The 15,285-nt window shown below is 45.2% G+C and overlaps 1 protein-coding gene across 4 annotated transcripts in view; it reads right to left on the reverse strand.

Annotated features, from left to right (window-relative positions):
- Positions 1–15,285, reverse strand: part of LOC120716533 (tenascin) — a 48,963-nt gene that overhangs the window by 14,578 nt on the left and 19,100 nt on the right. For all 4 annotated transcript variants that reach the window (XM_040004046.1, XM_040004045.1, XM_040004047.1 and 1 more), the window contains 3 exons: positions 13,360–13,475; positions 2,136–2,289; positions 1,097–1,366 (listed from right to left, as the gene is read on the reverse strand). In XM_040004046.1, the coding sequence (XP_039859980.1) occupies positions 1,097–1,366; positions 2,136–2,289; positions 13,360–13,475 (540 nt within the window). The remainder of the gene's footprint in view (positions 1–1,096; positions 1,367–2,135; positions 2,290–13,359; positions 13,476–15,285) is intronic.

Genomic DNA, 15,285 nt, shown 5'->3' on the forward strand with positions numbered 1-15,285 from the left:
TTAGAGGCAGATAAAAGTACGTTTTCTTCTTGAGGGTCGGGGGAGGACATCGACTAACGTGTTTTATATGACGTAATTCATTGAATGATGAGGTGTTGGGACACAAAGGCTCACTTAGCCGAACAAAAGCTGTTATGGCCCGAGCATAGCCTGGAAAAGAAATGTTTGAACAACTCCGACCTGGATTCCTTCCTTTTATTTCTCTCTCTTATCAAATTTCTAACTTTTTACTCAGCAGTGAGTCATTTCAGACTAACTTTGGGGTGATAACTAATCAGAGGCTCTTATTAAAGCCAGATGTAACAAGTCCTGCTGTGAAGCCTCAAGGTGAGGATTTTATCTTGGGTTTTTGTAAACATACAGCACAACAGAAACGGTGAACACTTGTATGGATGCACAGAGTCAAACATGTGGTCATGCATGTTCTGCTTTAGCTTGTTTTTTGACTGTAAAGTTGCAAACATCATACTGCACTTTATTAAATTAATCAATCAGGCCAAAGCATCATTTTCTGAGACGTTAACCTGACTTATTTTTCTTAAACTATAGGAGAATCCTCCGCCTGTCCTTTAGAAAGCTGTGAGGTAGCACTGCATTTACTGTTCAGACCAGAAACGTTATATACACTTCATAGTTCTAACTAACATTGTTGACCACAAATTTCATATAAAATGCTTAACAAGCAGTAACCTTCAGTTCCTCTAACATTCATGTGAACTGGACCTCTCGACTGCTGTTGGAGATTCGTGGAGCATTTGTAATGCAATTATCTGATAAATATGTTTGGCTTACTGTCAAACTGTACTAAACACTGGAATTGCTATTAAATGTAGTAGTCGACCAGCCAAGAATTTAATTCCTTTTACGTTATTTTTTAGCTCCTTAGCACTAATTAGCAAGTATCTGACAGTTTATGGGTGCAGCTTACAAACAAAGCTAGTGAGCATTAGCTAAATATGATTTAAATGAGGTCACTTCTGACATATAAAGTTGAGGCTATCTCCATTATCTACATACAGTCAATGGCGTGAGCTAAGAAAAATGATTTCCAGGACGTTAACCTGAGTGGAAGCAAGCTGTGATTGGTTCTACTCACCGGGGACTACCTGGGTGGTCTCTGGAGCGCTCCTGCTCGTGTCTTTCTCTGCCACGAGCAGGATGTCATACAAACGCCCGGCCTCCAGCCGCTGGATCTGTGCGGAGTTCTGGTCAGCTGGGATGGTCATTTCTTGACTCCTCCCCGCTCCATCATTTGGCGTTACGGTGAGACGGTACCTGTCAATCTCCTCCACTGTCGGCTCCCATTGGACTACGGCAGACGTGGATGACATCTTGACAACTCTGAGGTTGGTGGGACCAGAAATGACTGAAGGTGAAGAAAACAGAGAAGAAAGTCCAGCACACGCCAGGTGAATGTTTTCTTCCAGGTAACATGAAGCCGTCTTCATGTTCCTGTTTACCCCCCTGACTTGGATCGATACACTTCCACTCGGTTTTTGCCTTTTCTAAACTCCTGCAGACTGAATCGTCCTCTTCATCGCCAGCCACCGGGCAGCTTCTCTGCAGCTGCCACAGATTACATCTCCCACAGGAAGGGCAGCGAGAGTGAAATGTTTAAGCTCCCGCTGCCAGTTTGGTGATTTGAGCTGCTCTCAAGTGCCAGTATGCTAGTCAGAGGCTCCTTTCTCTAACTTCAGGCTCTTTCATAAAGCAGGACCAGCGCACAGTTACTTTCTGGTTCAGGTATCAGAGTTGAAGAACATGCCTTTTGTCAGGACATCTGCACACAGTGTGTATTTGGGGAATACTTGGTGTTCTCAGAATTGTTACAACACAAAACTTGACGTGATAAAACGTAGCTACACCCATCACACCTCCGAAACACCATCACGGTATAACTCCTGTAAACCAGCCAAAGAACTAACACTAATAAGGAGGATGATTCAGTGCAGAGTGACTAAGAAGTATAAAAGTTATTCAAAGTCCGTGTAGTCTGTATGACTTTCCTCATTTTTAATGGTTATCTAAGTGTTAAAATCATTTCCATCTGCGGAGGGTGGAAGCGACTGTGGCTTCGATTTAGTAAGAAGAGAAAAGCAGAGGAGTTTCTGACAAAGAAGGAAACAAAACCTCACGTGTCATGAATTCAGCGGTGCTCTCGCGTCCTCTCCTGCCGTCGATCTCTCCCACGATGCCGACTCTGTAATCCTGACCGGCCGCCAGGCCCGTCTGGGTGTAGGTGGTCAGGCCGCCTTCCACCTGCGCAGTTATCTGCTGGTCGCTCTCCTTCTGTCGGGTCAGGACAGACAGAGAACAGTCAGAACTTCCACAGACACGCTGTCAGATGCTTCAGGTGTTCATCTGTCATCCCCGTGTTCCTGCAGACACAAAGCTTTGCATCATAAGATGGATTCTGGGCATCTCCATCCTTTGAAATCGTTGTTGTATTTGATCAAATTAGTGTCGTATCACTCGTCAGAGGTCTGCTGCACATGGAAGGCGGGGATGTACCCGAAAAGACCCAAATAATGCAAGTGGAAATAATCTTCTTTTGAAAATAGTGGCCTGACTGAAGCAAGGTCAGCATGACAACAAAGGCACAAAAGAACCACGATGCTGTGTTTCAGTTATTGCTGTAGGTGGACGGCCGTACGGCATCTGGCCCACGTAACATTTGGCTGTAACTGAACCCAACGTGGCTTAAGCTATTGGAGTGATGATGATGATGATGGTGAGAGAGAGCCTGAGTGGAAACACCACTCTGTCTGTGGGGCTTCCACAATCAAACTTTACTGAAGCAAATGAGAAACAATCAGGAAGCAAATCAGTGACATCGCCGCACGTCTGGAAACGGCTGTTTGTGGTTTGTGCAGCATGTCAGGCTCATTCAGGGGAAACTAACCCTGAGGTTAACCTCTAACCTAAACTAGTGGGAGGACACAACGTAAAGTCTCCGATGTACGAAAAACACAGAAGGAAACACATCGCTTCACTTTGATCAGCGGCGTCCGTCACCTGGGGACATATCTGCCCCTCCCACTCGTGTGCAACCTTATCATAGTAGGAAAATGAGGTTTATGATTTGGAGTTACAGGAAATGAAGGAATTCAAAGAGGTTCATGAATATTTCCTCTCTGAGGGTCGTTTCTCATCCAACCGTCTCTGATTTGATGTGTGCGAGTGCACAGGAGCTGCTTCTCTTCAGGTTTGTTGTTGTTTGTTGTTGTTTGTATTGTTTTCATGTGTTTGTAACTTTGTCCTGAATGTTGTTGATAAACCCTGTGACAGACCTGCCCCGCCTCTCGCCCTGTGCTGGGCAGCAACTGAATGAACCTGCAGAGTCAGCGTGAGGCCTGGACTTCATTCATGAAAGTCAGACCATAGATCATAACATTAACATCATGTTGTCGTAAATACGAGTTCTAACTGGGGGCAGATAAAGTTCCTGCTTCTGCTTCACCTTCTTGGCTGAAGCTCGTCTAACAAAGACGCCTCAGTCTCAGCGGCTGCAGGATTTCAGACGACCCTTTGAAAACCTTTAGGTGACGTCAGCGCAGTGATAAGAAATGCATCAGTCCACAGCTCAGAGGGAAAATACCCCAAATTAAGACGTCATTCCCATAATTTCCGTCTTTCATCTTTTCTAATTCAGGCTCTTAAGAGAGAATCGAGTCTCTTTGTGTGTCGGAGCCTCAAACTGCCCTCCAATTAAAGGCTGCTGCACTTTTAATGCCTGGATACTGTGTTGTAAAGTAAATGGACCACAGCTGGTTGCCATGCTGGTCTCTATGGTGACTTCCTGGCGACGGAGCTCCAGAGGTCATTCTGGATCTGCGTCCTCGATCCAAACACGACATCATTAACATGGAGGCTCCAACAAGTTCACGGTACGCCTAAAACCAGGCCGAGGCTGCGTGGCGTCGCCACGGTGACTAAACCAGCCGCACAGCGACTCTGCTTCTTTACGATTTCATGGTTTTCTCCGATATAAAAATACATCTTTGCGCCGTCCTCTTCTCCGCCTGGGTGTGTCGACGAAGCCTGAACTTTGTTCCCATTTAAGTCCCAGAATAAGAAAAACCTCAGCATCGGTCAGGAAGCAGAATCAGCAGGTCAAAGCGAGCTCGTGTTAAACCATGTGCAGCTTTTTTAAACTAACTGTCAGAAATATTTTCCTCATATATTAAAACGTTCTTCCAGGCAGGAAGTTCAGCCTGGCGGATCAGCTGATTTGAGTGTGAACAGCTTGTTTATGTTTTCTACTCTAAAAACAATCCTCGTTTCTATTTTTCTAACATGTTTGATAAAGTAAAACTGTTCTCATGAAGTCACTCATGTCTGCACTGACACACGCACACACACACACACACACACACACACACACACACACACACACACACACACACACACACACACACACACACACTCTGGAGCTGTGGGCTGGGGAGTTCCTGTGAAACTGAGTGACCTGCTTGAACTGCAGCGACTGCTGGTTTATTCAGTTTCAGTTTCTATGATTCATCCACAGAAACCTAAAACACCAGAAGCTGCATTTTGGCTCTAGTTGAACTTCATGCAGATAAGCAGTCAGAGATCCCAGCTGGGCAGCGCTGCTGGTTGTACTGGTGACTGACTCATACTTCCCTCGGACGTGAGGTCACTTCTTGCCACTTAAACGGTCGTCTTGGACTCACAGACTGTTTTATCCACACAAACGACATAAAAGACACCGTTAAAGCTTCAAGCCCACATTCAGTAAATATGAGTTTGCTTTATTTACTGAGTATGTCTCATATCGAAACTGTAAAAAACACCGCTGCTAACGTTGAGCTGCACCTACGACGAGTTAAAGGGGGAAACTTGAAGCGTTGCACCCCGGCCTGGATTCGTGTCCATCTTCAGCACTAACACTGGTTGGTTAGCTCGGTGCGAGCTGCAGGATTTTCCTCGAGGCTGTTCAGATTTGTTTTGCTGCCACAGAGGAAATCAGTGACTGAAAATGAGTTTATGAAGTCAGAAATGAAGCAAGGAGAAAATCCAGACTGAGGAGTGACGTCTGTCTGACGCTCTGGAAATGCTGTCAGAGACGATGGTTCAGCCTGAATGTGGTGGCTACACCGCCTGACGGCGTGCAAGCAGAAACTACACCACGGATGAGTCCTTGGATCCGGAGCGGATCTGGATTAAGCTGCCGTGTTTTCGTGAGAACTTTGACAACTTAAATAACATCACATTTTCTTGGAAGGAGCCGCCGCCCGCAGTGTGCAGAGGAAGCGTTTCCTCGTTCTCAGGCACGCAGCGACCGACTCGCCTGCGGTCACGAAACAGTCTTCATCAACCTAAAGATCAGTGAAAGCGAACAGCCGAGTGTGCGGCTAACGCCGCTGCTCGCTGACGTGCAGACGGAGAAAGATGCTCGACTCTGAGTCCAGAGGAAACAGCGAGCAGTGAGTTCATAACTCAGCCTAACAGTTTCATTCATGCACAGGTGAATCCATTAACACCAGTCTGTTCCTTTTGATTTCCCAGTTTGGAGGATTTTTTTTATTAAAGCTGAATTTTGTGTTGTTGTTTTCGAGCGCTCGTCTTCCAGCTGAACATCAGCTTTCCCACAGATGGACTCACATTATTCTCAGCTACTCTGTTATGATGCAGAATGAATGACTGTGAGCTGCTCAGCCCGGAGGGCAGGAAGCAAACCCAGACCAGAACCTTCCCCAACCTTCGGCCCACCTGCTCTGCTTCAGCGAGGATCAAAGGTTGGCTCGTGCAGACACGCCGAACGTCAGCTCGTGTTGGCCGAGGCACCTGAACATCACGGAGCGGTCTGCGGTGAGATCACATACTCTCACTGTCTCAGCTTTTTCTTTGAGGGGAAAACGAAACAACAGATCCCAAACGAAACTTTCAAATCTGGTAAAATTCAGTGACTCTGAATGATCGGAGAGGCGGGATTCAGACGTGGTGTTTGTCCCAAACAAAGGGCCCTGGCTCCACTCTTTGACCTGCACTTGCACCCGTATGACCGTTTAGTCACTTCTCTGTTTGGAGACGAGCTTTGGGACCACGCTTCCTTGCAAACATCACTCCAGACTTCATGCATCATCAAAACCTCCCACTCAGCAGCGTGCTTTCAGTTTTCATTTCTTCCTACTGCAGAAACGGTTCCAGAGAAAACAGCGCTGAGACGTCCACATCGCTGCTGCTGTTTCTGTGCGTTTAACTGGAAACAATAATGAAACCAGCAGCCGTCAGACTGACACTGATCCCTGTTTCCTGATGTTCTCGCTGCTGCTTGTTGTGACACGCCGTTATTTACGTGACGTTTATCTCGTGTTTATCCGTCTGGTGAACGGCCGCTGACGGATGTCGTCTCTCTCGCTCTCTTCCCATCTCCCTCGCTCTCTGTGTCACAGCTGTAGGTCCACGGTGATGTCATCTCTCTGGCAGTTGCCATGTTTTTGACAGTGTTTACGTGTTTCCGCAGCAACAAGCATCCCACATCTGCATCTTTTTCTCTGGACCTTGAGGAGTTCACTTCTTCCACCTCTGTCAGCCCACTCTGCCCACTCGGCTTGTTGTCTACTTTTCGCTGCTTCTCTGACTTTAACGCTTCAAAGCTGATGGCCGTGACAGGAACAGGAAACCTCCAGAATCGGAAAGCCGGAGCCAAATTCTCACAGTGCGACTGCCGCAGCGAGCCATCCAAACCTTTTCTTTGCCTTTCCAAAGATGACACATCTGATCATTTTCTGATCGGATTCCCAAACCAGCAAATGACTTAATGGGCCCGACCGTCACAAAAAAGATTCTTGTAATTATTACTGGGAGGTTTACATGTGGCTTTCAAGCAGTCAGACATCAGGAAACAGTCCTCTACGACTCCTGACATCAAGACAACCAGCTAACCTTGACCTCTGACCCTTTGATGGTTTCTTTGTTGGTGAACATGTTTGTCACAGAGACTGTAAATAAAAGATGGAAGTCTGTTTTTCAAAGCTGGAACTATATTAAATCAGCCACCACCTCGCTGCTGTCGCGTTGTTGTTTTGGAGCTATGTTTGGATGAGAGGCTGAAGTGCTAAGTTAGCAGCTAATGCTAGCTAGCTCGATGATCCCTGTTAGGCAGCACATAAGCACATTAACCTAACCCCCCATCAAACTAGTGAAAGTGGTACTCTCCTGCTGTGCACAACATTTATTTCTTCATACTCAGGAAGCAGAAGAAAGCCTTAAACTGAGTCAAAGTGCTAATATGACCAAGCTTGTTAGCAGGCTGCATCAGCACAGAGGGAGCTAGCAGGCTTTATGAACGTTATGCTAGCACCATGAGCCGCACAGTAAGCTCTATTATTTTACAGGGGACTTCTTTAAAATGCTTCTTTAACAGGACAGAGTTAGGAGGTCCGGTGACTCGAATTAGCTCAAATGAAGCGTAGCAGGCAAAGAAGCACCGCATCCTTCATTTACTGATTGAAAACAGGTGATTTTTAGGATTCTGGCCATTTTTTAATCAGTTTCATTTCTTCTGAACGATGAATAAATGAAACCTCCTGTAAATATTTGACATTTTTTCACAAGAAAAAAAAGCAGAGAGAACTTTAAGCTGCCTGGTGCCGTCTTACTGAGGACAGCTCTGACTCTGAGCCTAACATTTTACCAACACCATAAAATGATGCAAACTTTGGAGACACGACGAGTGAAATGTGCCAGAAACAGCACATGTAACTGCACATATCAGCACCGATCTCTCATCCTCTGTCCTTCTATTCCCACTCCTGTTTTCTCTTCCTTCCCCTTTTCCTCGTCTGTTTGTCTCTCTTTGTTTTCCGTCTGTGTTTGGACTCCTTCAGGATAACGTCTCCCCTCGGTGGGTTCGTAAAGACGAACACATGTCGATCTGAAGTTCAGCTCCAGTTTTGTTCCCTCTTCGGCCAAGTCTCCATCATTTCCTCCGCCTATTAACCTCCATCCATCCATCCTTCCTTTTGTCTCTCTGGTGCTGTTAGTCGTTCCAAACAAAGTCATTACTAAGTCTTAATCCCTCGATGATGTCAGAGCGGGAAGAAAATTACAGTATGAGGCGATCACTGTAACTGTGTGTGTGGGAAAACATGTCTGAGAGGAGGCCAGCACGTGTGTGTGTTTAATGTAAAGCAGCGACTCCTTTCATCTCAGTGACAGTTTTGATTTTAAGTGATGTAGAACGAGTTTAAACGTGTTTTGGTTTTGCCGAGGCCCCCCCCCCTCTCTCTCCTGCCGCTCCTAAACTCACAAATACCAACGCAATTAGTAATTTTCCCTTCTGTAAGGCCCTCTGCAGCCGATTGATCGCACATGTTTGTGAACAGACTGATGAACATGTGAAGCCCAGGTTACAAAGCATCTCAATACTTCTGTGATTAAAAGGACAATTTAGTGTTTTTACACCAGGAGAATGATCAGACCCCATCATGCATCACGTAGCTAATGACCATACGTAGAAGGCCTGGCTGCAGGGCATCAGACATCCCGCCACCCACACACTGAGATAGATGGAGGGAAGCTGTTTTCTATCATGTTTGGCACACAGAGTTTGAACTCCTGGTTTCCTGCAAACAGTTTCCATATAATCCCAGAAAAACTGGTAATTTCATCAAAATTACATGATGTTCTCCCGTTTCAGTGTTTGGTGCCAGATGGGTGAAATGGAAACAGAGAAACGTTTACACTTATTAGATAATGAAATCATGTATGAGCCACAATAAGTCACTATATTTTACATTTGTGATTGAATTGTTACCTGTTATTTTCAGGTAATAATTCAGTTAAAAGCACATGACAGAAGCGTGCTGTAGTCCTGACTCAGGTCGTCAAAGGTTTCCAGGAAATTTGCATAGAAATAAACACGTTAAAGAAAGACCACATGTCCAACATGGACATGGCCTAAAAGGCTGGAATGAAGTTTCACAAACATGATTATCCTCTGCAGTCCTGTGCAAAACTAACTGCACCATAACTCAACACTGCATCAGTCAGCAGCAGGAAATGAAGTGGTGATTTCCTGTGTGACTTCTTTGGTCTCTGACGTCGTCGCTGAGGAACTTTGGCCACTCCACTCGTTCACGCACAGCATCTCAGTCAGCTTGACGTCTGCACTCTGACAGCAGCTCGATTCAGCTCTTCTGTCAGAGATCTGCTGCCGTGCTTGGATCGTTGTCCTGTTGATGACCCTGTCCGAGCTTTAGCTCACGTTTGACTCCAGAGGACTTTGGTGAACAGAGGTGAACAAATGGCCCAAATGATTGTCCTTCCTCCACCGTGCTGAGCGCTGGTATGAGGTGCTGCTCTGCATTGTGGACATCATCTCCACTTTGGTCTCGTCTGTCCAAAGGACATTAATCCAATCATGAAAAGCTAAGCTGTGCTGCCAAATAAGCCACACCCACTCGGTGCTTTTCAGGTCAGCAGGTCTCTGTGCATGACGTCCTCTCAGAAACAATCACATCCTTATTTCTGGCTGCAAATACACATTCATGGTCAAACAGTCTCTAAACTGCAGCTCACTTTTACATATTTGCACGTCCTGCTGTTGCTCTGTCCTGCAAACATCACTTTAAACAGTCTAACGCTTCAAACTGAAACACCTTGAACTCATTTGCACAAACTTGCACGCTCGGCTGTTACAAGCGAGCAAATGATGAACAGCTTCATCAGACAAAGCTACGCTACTGCGCCCCCTACAGGCGGTTACATCAGAGGAGCGGACCGAGGACGTTGTTGCTATGTTGCAGTTTATTTTCGTCCACGATGATATGATTGTGTTTGTGTTGCTAACACTGTCGCTAACGACACTCACTGTCAGCGCTTTAAGGTTCCTGTGAGGGAAGCAAATAAAAGTGCTCATATGTGGTTTGAGGAGAATCAGCAGGAAATGCAGCACATGATTAAAGCAGGAGATGAGGTGTTAGTGTCTTCCACATGGGCTCCGACTGCCAAGCGCATCCGGCTGCGATGGAACGAGTTTGGCTTTAAACGAAAAGCCAAAATGAGCGGAGGGAAAGCAGACGAAATGAAAAAGGAAATCCATCAGCCGGCCGTCCTCCTGCAGCTGCTCTGCTGCAAACATCAGCCCGACATTAACTGATACATAATTACTATTATTCTTTTTCACAGGAGAGGCAGATTCGGTGTTTCTATATTTAGTGAATGGTTTTTAAACTCTTTGTCAACAGAATGAAGCTTGGTGAAAGTCCCTGCCCTGCCTGGAGGGTCGTGGTGGGCTGAGCAGCCACTCTGGGGCGAGTCCAGGTTTCTGTTACGTCTCCTCCATCTTTCTTTTCTACTGTCAAACTGTCCTGTCATAATTAAAGCCATCAGGATCCATGAGGATATTTTTTAAACCAAATTAATTTTTAGATGACTCATCATACCTCTGCAATGCCCGAGGTTTAAAGAGAAAGTGCAGATGTGTTGTTGCTTTGATCTGAAAACACACATCTCTGTGCCGTGTCCCGGCTCAGACTCACTCAGTCTGACGCATTCACGACTGATTTTGCTGTTTTAGAGAGAAAACCTCCAAAAGTCCTATGAGCAAGAACTTGGTGACGGCGGGAAGGAAGAACTCCAACAGAACCAGGATCAGGCAGTTTTTATTAAAGCCGTTCAAAGGCACCTCTGAGAAATATTAGCATCTTATGAAGTTCAAACATGTAAAATTAGTTGCTTAGCAACACTGCTAATGATTTTTTTAAATAATAAAACTTCACAAAACTGAGTATTTGCTTCATGGTGTCGTGTATTAATAACACTGAATACAGAGGGTGTTGTAGAGCAGGCTGATGAGTTTATGCATGAAGGTGGATGCTGGGACAGTGAGTGGTTACTAGTGATGTGTCGGCCGCGAACGAAACGGCTCTTAGAGCCGGGTCTTTGACGTGAGCGACGCGAGCCGTGTTTTTTTTTTTTTTTTCTTTCTCTCACCCTCTCTCGCACTTTTTCCCGCGTCACTCCGCACGCGAGCCTTGTGCTTTGGAGGCAGAGGGGGGAGGGGCGGTAGTTACACTCTCAGTAGCACAGGAACAGAGCGGGAGGGAGAGAGAGAGTTGTGGATGATAAAGGATTCAGAAAGTTTATTCATGCAGGTCCATATGACAGAGAATATGCATCTTCTTTTTGTTTTCATATTTTCATTTATATTTAATTGTGTTGTGGTTTGCAGTGTTTTGTGTTGTTTCACTTTAAATTTGTTTAAAAGGAAAAAGCTGAAAATTTAAATAGTTAAAAGCCGAAATGTAAATAGTTGGTTTTTGTATCATATGATTTATTTATTACATTTTATGTGGAGTGAATAAATAAAAGTATATTTATGGTGGCCCCTAGACACACAGCACGTACAAACTCCAAAACACGTACAAAACACAACAGAAGTGCTCCAGGATGCTAGGGGGCAGTGCTGAGCTTTTGTTACCTAGAGGCTACACAAGCCAGCAAGTACCAACGACCAGATTTGGTGTGTGGTAATAACGGGTAAATGAACATTTTTTTAAATTATTTGAATATATATGAGTGCTTGTGTGTGAATACACAAACACATATGCTTTCAATTGTGTAATTTAAGTGATCTAGTAGCTCTGCTTTGGAAGTTCAGTTAACGCTAGAAATGTGTTTTGGAGTTTGTACGTGTTTTGTCTCTAGGGGCCACCGCATATATTTATATATAAACATATATAAATAAAACCACTTTTTTTTTTACATTAGTAATTCCTTTTGTGCATAATTTTATATTGTTGTTAATAATAAATTAATTAAAGCAACAAAACAACCTGAAGAGCCGGTTCTCTAAAAAGAAATCCCATCACTAGTGGTTACTTTACAGGTGGACGTGGGACCACCAGAGTCCACACAGCGCTGATCGGTCCAAACCTGGCAGGATCCTGACACTCCAACAAATTTATGTCCCCATCACTTTCCAAATCAAACCCACTCTAGTAACCACGGTTACTGATGTTTATTAAATATTTGCAAATTAGCTGGAAAAAGCATAAAAAGCACCCCATCAGCTCAGGCACATTCAGCTCCCCTGTCACGAGGGGTCACTGCAGTGGGTAGCTTTCCTCCACATCCACCTACTGACATGACCCCAAAGCAGAGCTCTGTCTCCACCTGGAAAGTGAACCAGCAACCGAGCGGATGTGTGAACCTCCACCTCCTAAACCTTTGAGTGGTAGCTAAAATGACCCCCGAAGAAAAAACTATTGTAGGTTACATTTCTTTGTTTAATTGACTTTGAAATTTCAAAATTGTGACTTTCGCCGCCATCTGGAGACGCTGAGTTTCACTTCCAGTCACGGAAACATGAAAGCGGCGCTTTGGTCTCAAACCTGCGCTCAGCGGACGGAGTCACTGAAGTTTAACGCCATAAAATCTGCAGTAATTTAGTGTTTATGGAGCCCAGAGATCTCCTCTGGCACTGCAGCCCAACCTCACAGATCATTCTTACAGGCGTTTGTCATGGAAGTGACAGACTGTTCGTGTCCTTCAAAATAAAAGACCAACACACCCCCATCACTTACACTTTGGATATCCTCTAAGGTTTGCAGACTGTGATTGCTGTTATGACTGCGGTCACATAAAGCAGGATTTTTATGGTGTGTGTCAAATGTTTGAAGTTCATTTTGAGCTCAGCGGTTTTGTGCTTCAGGCTGTGAACGCTGCTCACAACGACGCACCGCAGTTTGATATTTCTACCTGCAGACCTCTTTGGAAACTTCACTGAGGATCTTGTAAAGAAACGTGTGTCCTCCACACTGCTCCACCCTCTCTACATGACCCGGTGAAGGTCCTGGATAAGGGGACAGTGAGGACTGTGGATCTGTTATGTGAATTATGGAAATATGTGCGTGAGCCGAACAGGTTTTTACTGGACTGTCTCCGTGTGGTTCCACAGTGTGAGAGAAAAACAGCAGCTGGCTTCACATTTTATTCATTTTATTAAAAATTTCCTTATTCGGTTTTAAATGGGACCTTTCTGCTTTTCCATACTGGAAACACTTTGGTCTGAGTCATAGCACAACACGTATATTACTGTATGTGTTGTATATGCAGTTAATGGTGGATGCTTCTGTCTAACATGGCAGAGTTTCAGATCAACACAACACGTCAAACGTCTCACAGGAGAAAGTGGGCCCCTCTCCGGGAACAACACACGTTTCTTTAAGAATGAAACTTCTGATTTTTCCCCTTTTTTGCTGCTTTCAGTTAAACTGATAAATTCAGTTCAGGTGATCTGATGCTGGAGTCTGTGCACGTCTGCCAAAGAACCACTGAGGAGGTAGAGAAGTGAAACTCAAAGACTTTAAAGCTTAACCTGCCGCGTACCTGGCTGCTGAAGGTGATGTAGTAGGTCTCATACTGGACAGGAGGCGGAGTCCAAACCAAAGCGACTGACGTGTCTGTGATGTCCTGAGTGCTCAGCCGGGAAACACCAGACATGACTGAAAGAGAGAAACACAGACTTAGCTGCACAATGAGACTCAGGCTAACACCACCGTGTGCGTTTGTCTCCACGTGTTTGTGTGGCAAAAACTCCTGTTCAGCAACATTCCTGCTTTAGCGGACGCTGCGCTATGCTGACCTCATGTTATAGGACAGAGGCGAAGCAGCTAGCAGCACAACAACAAACACGACCTCTTCTCCTGGTAGATGACCTGGCTTCATCCACCAACACCATGGCATCTGGGAAGGAGGCCCTACAGCAGCTCCACCCTGTCCCAGTGGCTGGAGCGGGCCAGCCTACCATGCTCAGCCCTCTCCACCTTTACATGACCACCACTGAAAGTGGAGCACAGCAGACTGCCAATCGACAGATCATGCTATCAACTGTTTAAGACAAGTGCACGTTTACTGAGTAAATATGCAACAAGTTTTATTTATACAGCAACAAATCACAACAACAGTCGCCTCAAGGCGCTTTATATTGTACAGTAGATCGCACAATAATACACACAGAGAAAACCCAACAATCATATGACCCCCTATGAGCAGCACTTTGGCGACAGTGGGAAGGAAAAACTCCCTTTGAACAGGAAGAAACCTCCAGCAGAACCAGGCTCAGGGAGGGGCGGGGCCATCTGCTGTGATTGGTTGGGGTGAGAGAAGGAATATATTTGGGGCAGTATAATCCAGGAGTGACGTTTCAAGCTCTTCCACTCATCAGGTGAAAACAAACGTAATAATAATAATAATAATAATAATAATAATAATAATGGCTGCATTCAGTGACTTGCAGATGGATCACACACAGATGAACATCATCGACGCCACAGTTTAGTCACCTCATCACAAACGTTCCTGTCCATGCACCGTGCAGTCGACACTGGTGAATAGCCCTGCAGGTCTTCTTCCTCCTCGTTTTCTCTCTCCTGTGATTGATGCAGTGGAACAAGCAAAGTGTTTGTCCTGCAGCAGGAGGCTTTTTCTCCTCCATCTTACCCAAACCAAAGTGATGCATTTATCAGAGTTTGGCATCAGCCTTAATGAAACCTTAAACCATCAGCTCCCTGGCACCACAACAACAGGACAAACCATTCGATCTGATGTGCAGGTTGAAAATGATACTGCTCCAGTGATGAGGGGTGGTTTTCTCATTAAGGCTCATATCCAGGTCCGTGATTTCCGAGCCACAGCATGAGCTCAGATGAGGAAGAAGAGGCAGATTTCAGTCTTTGAGGGGAAAATTGAAAAGCAGCGAGAGCTGGCTGAGACCGATCGAGGAATCTTCTGGTGACCACAAACAGGACTCAGTGATGTGGAAGTGAAAGAAGCTGCTTGCCAACACATTCACTGTAAGTTTACTGAGGCGATAATACATCAGAAAAGCTCTTTATTTGCTTATGCACTCTAATGTAACTTACATTAATATTCCTGTGTGCTTAATGCAACCCACAGCAGTGCTGTGTGTCCACTGGAACACTGGAAAACATCAGCTTACCTTTAAAGGTGCACACTATTTTTACTGTACTGTTACAGCACTGTATAGAAGTAATCATCACATGTATGTAACCTCTGCACCACAGCTGTGTTGGCTCTGTTTAAAATACAGCAGCTGAATTTTCATTTGCTTCAGTTGTTTGTTCTTCTTTGTTCTTTAATGAAAAGAAAGTAAAAATACAAAGAAGCTTATCGTATCCACCTTCTGCTGCTCTTCTCCCATCAGTGTTCTTTAGTCAGCTCATGAGAACAGCCCGACGGACTCGGCAATGACCCCGCCTCTCCTGCCACTGCTGCGTCTGGATTAACTTTATT

The sequence above is a fragment of the Simochromis diagramma genome, unplaced genomic scaffold, assembly GCF_900408965.1.
Source record: "Simochromis diagramma unplaced genomic scaffold, fSimDia1.1 OVJJ01000474.1, whole genome shotgun sequence".
NCBI classification, from domain to species: Eukaryota; Metazoa; Chordata; class Actinopteri; order Cichliformes; family Cichlidae; genus Simochromis; species Simochromis diagramma.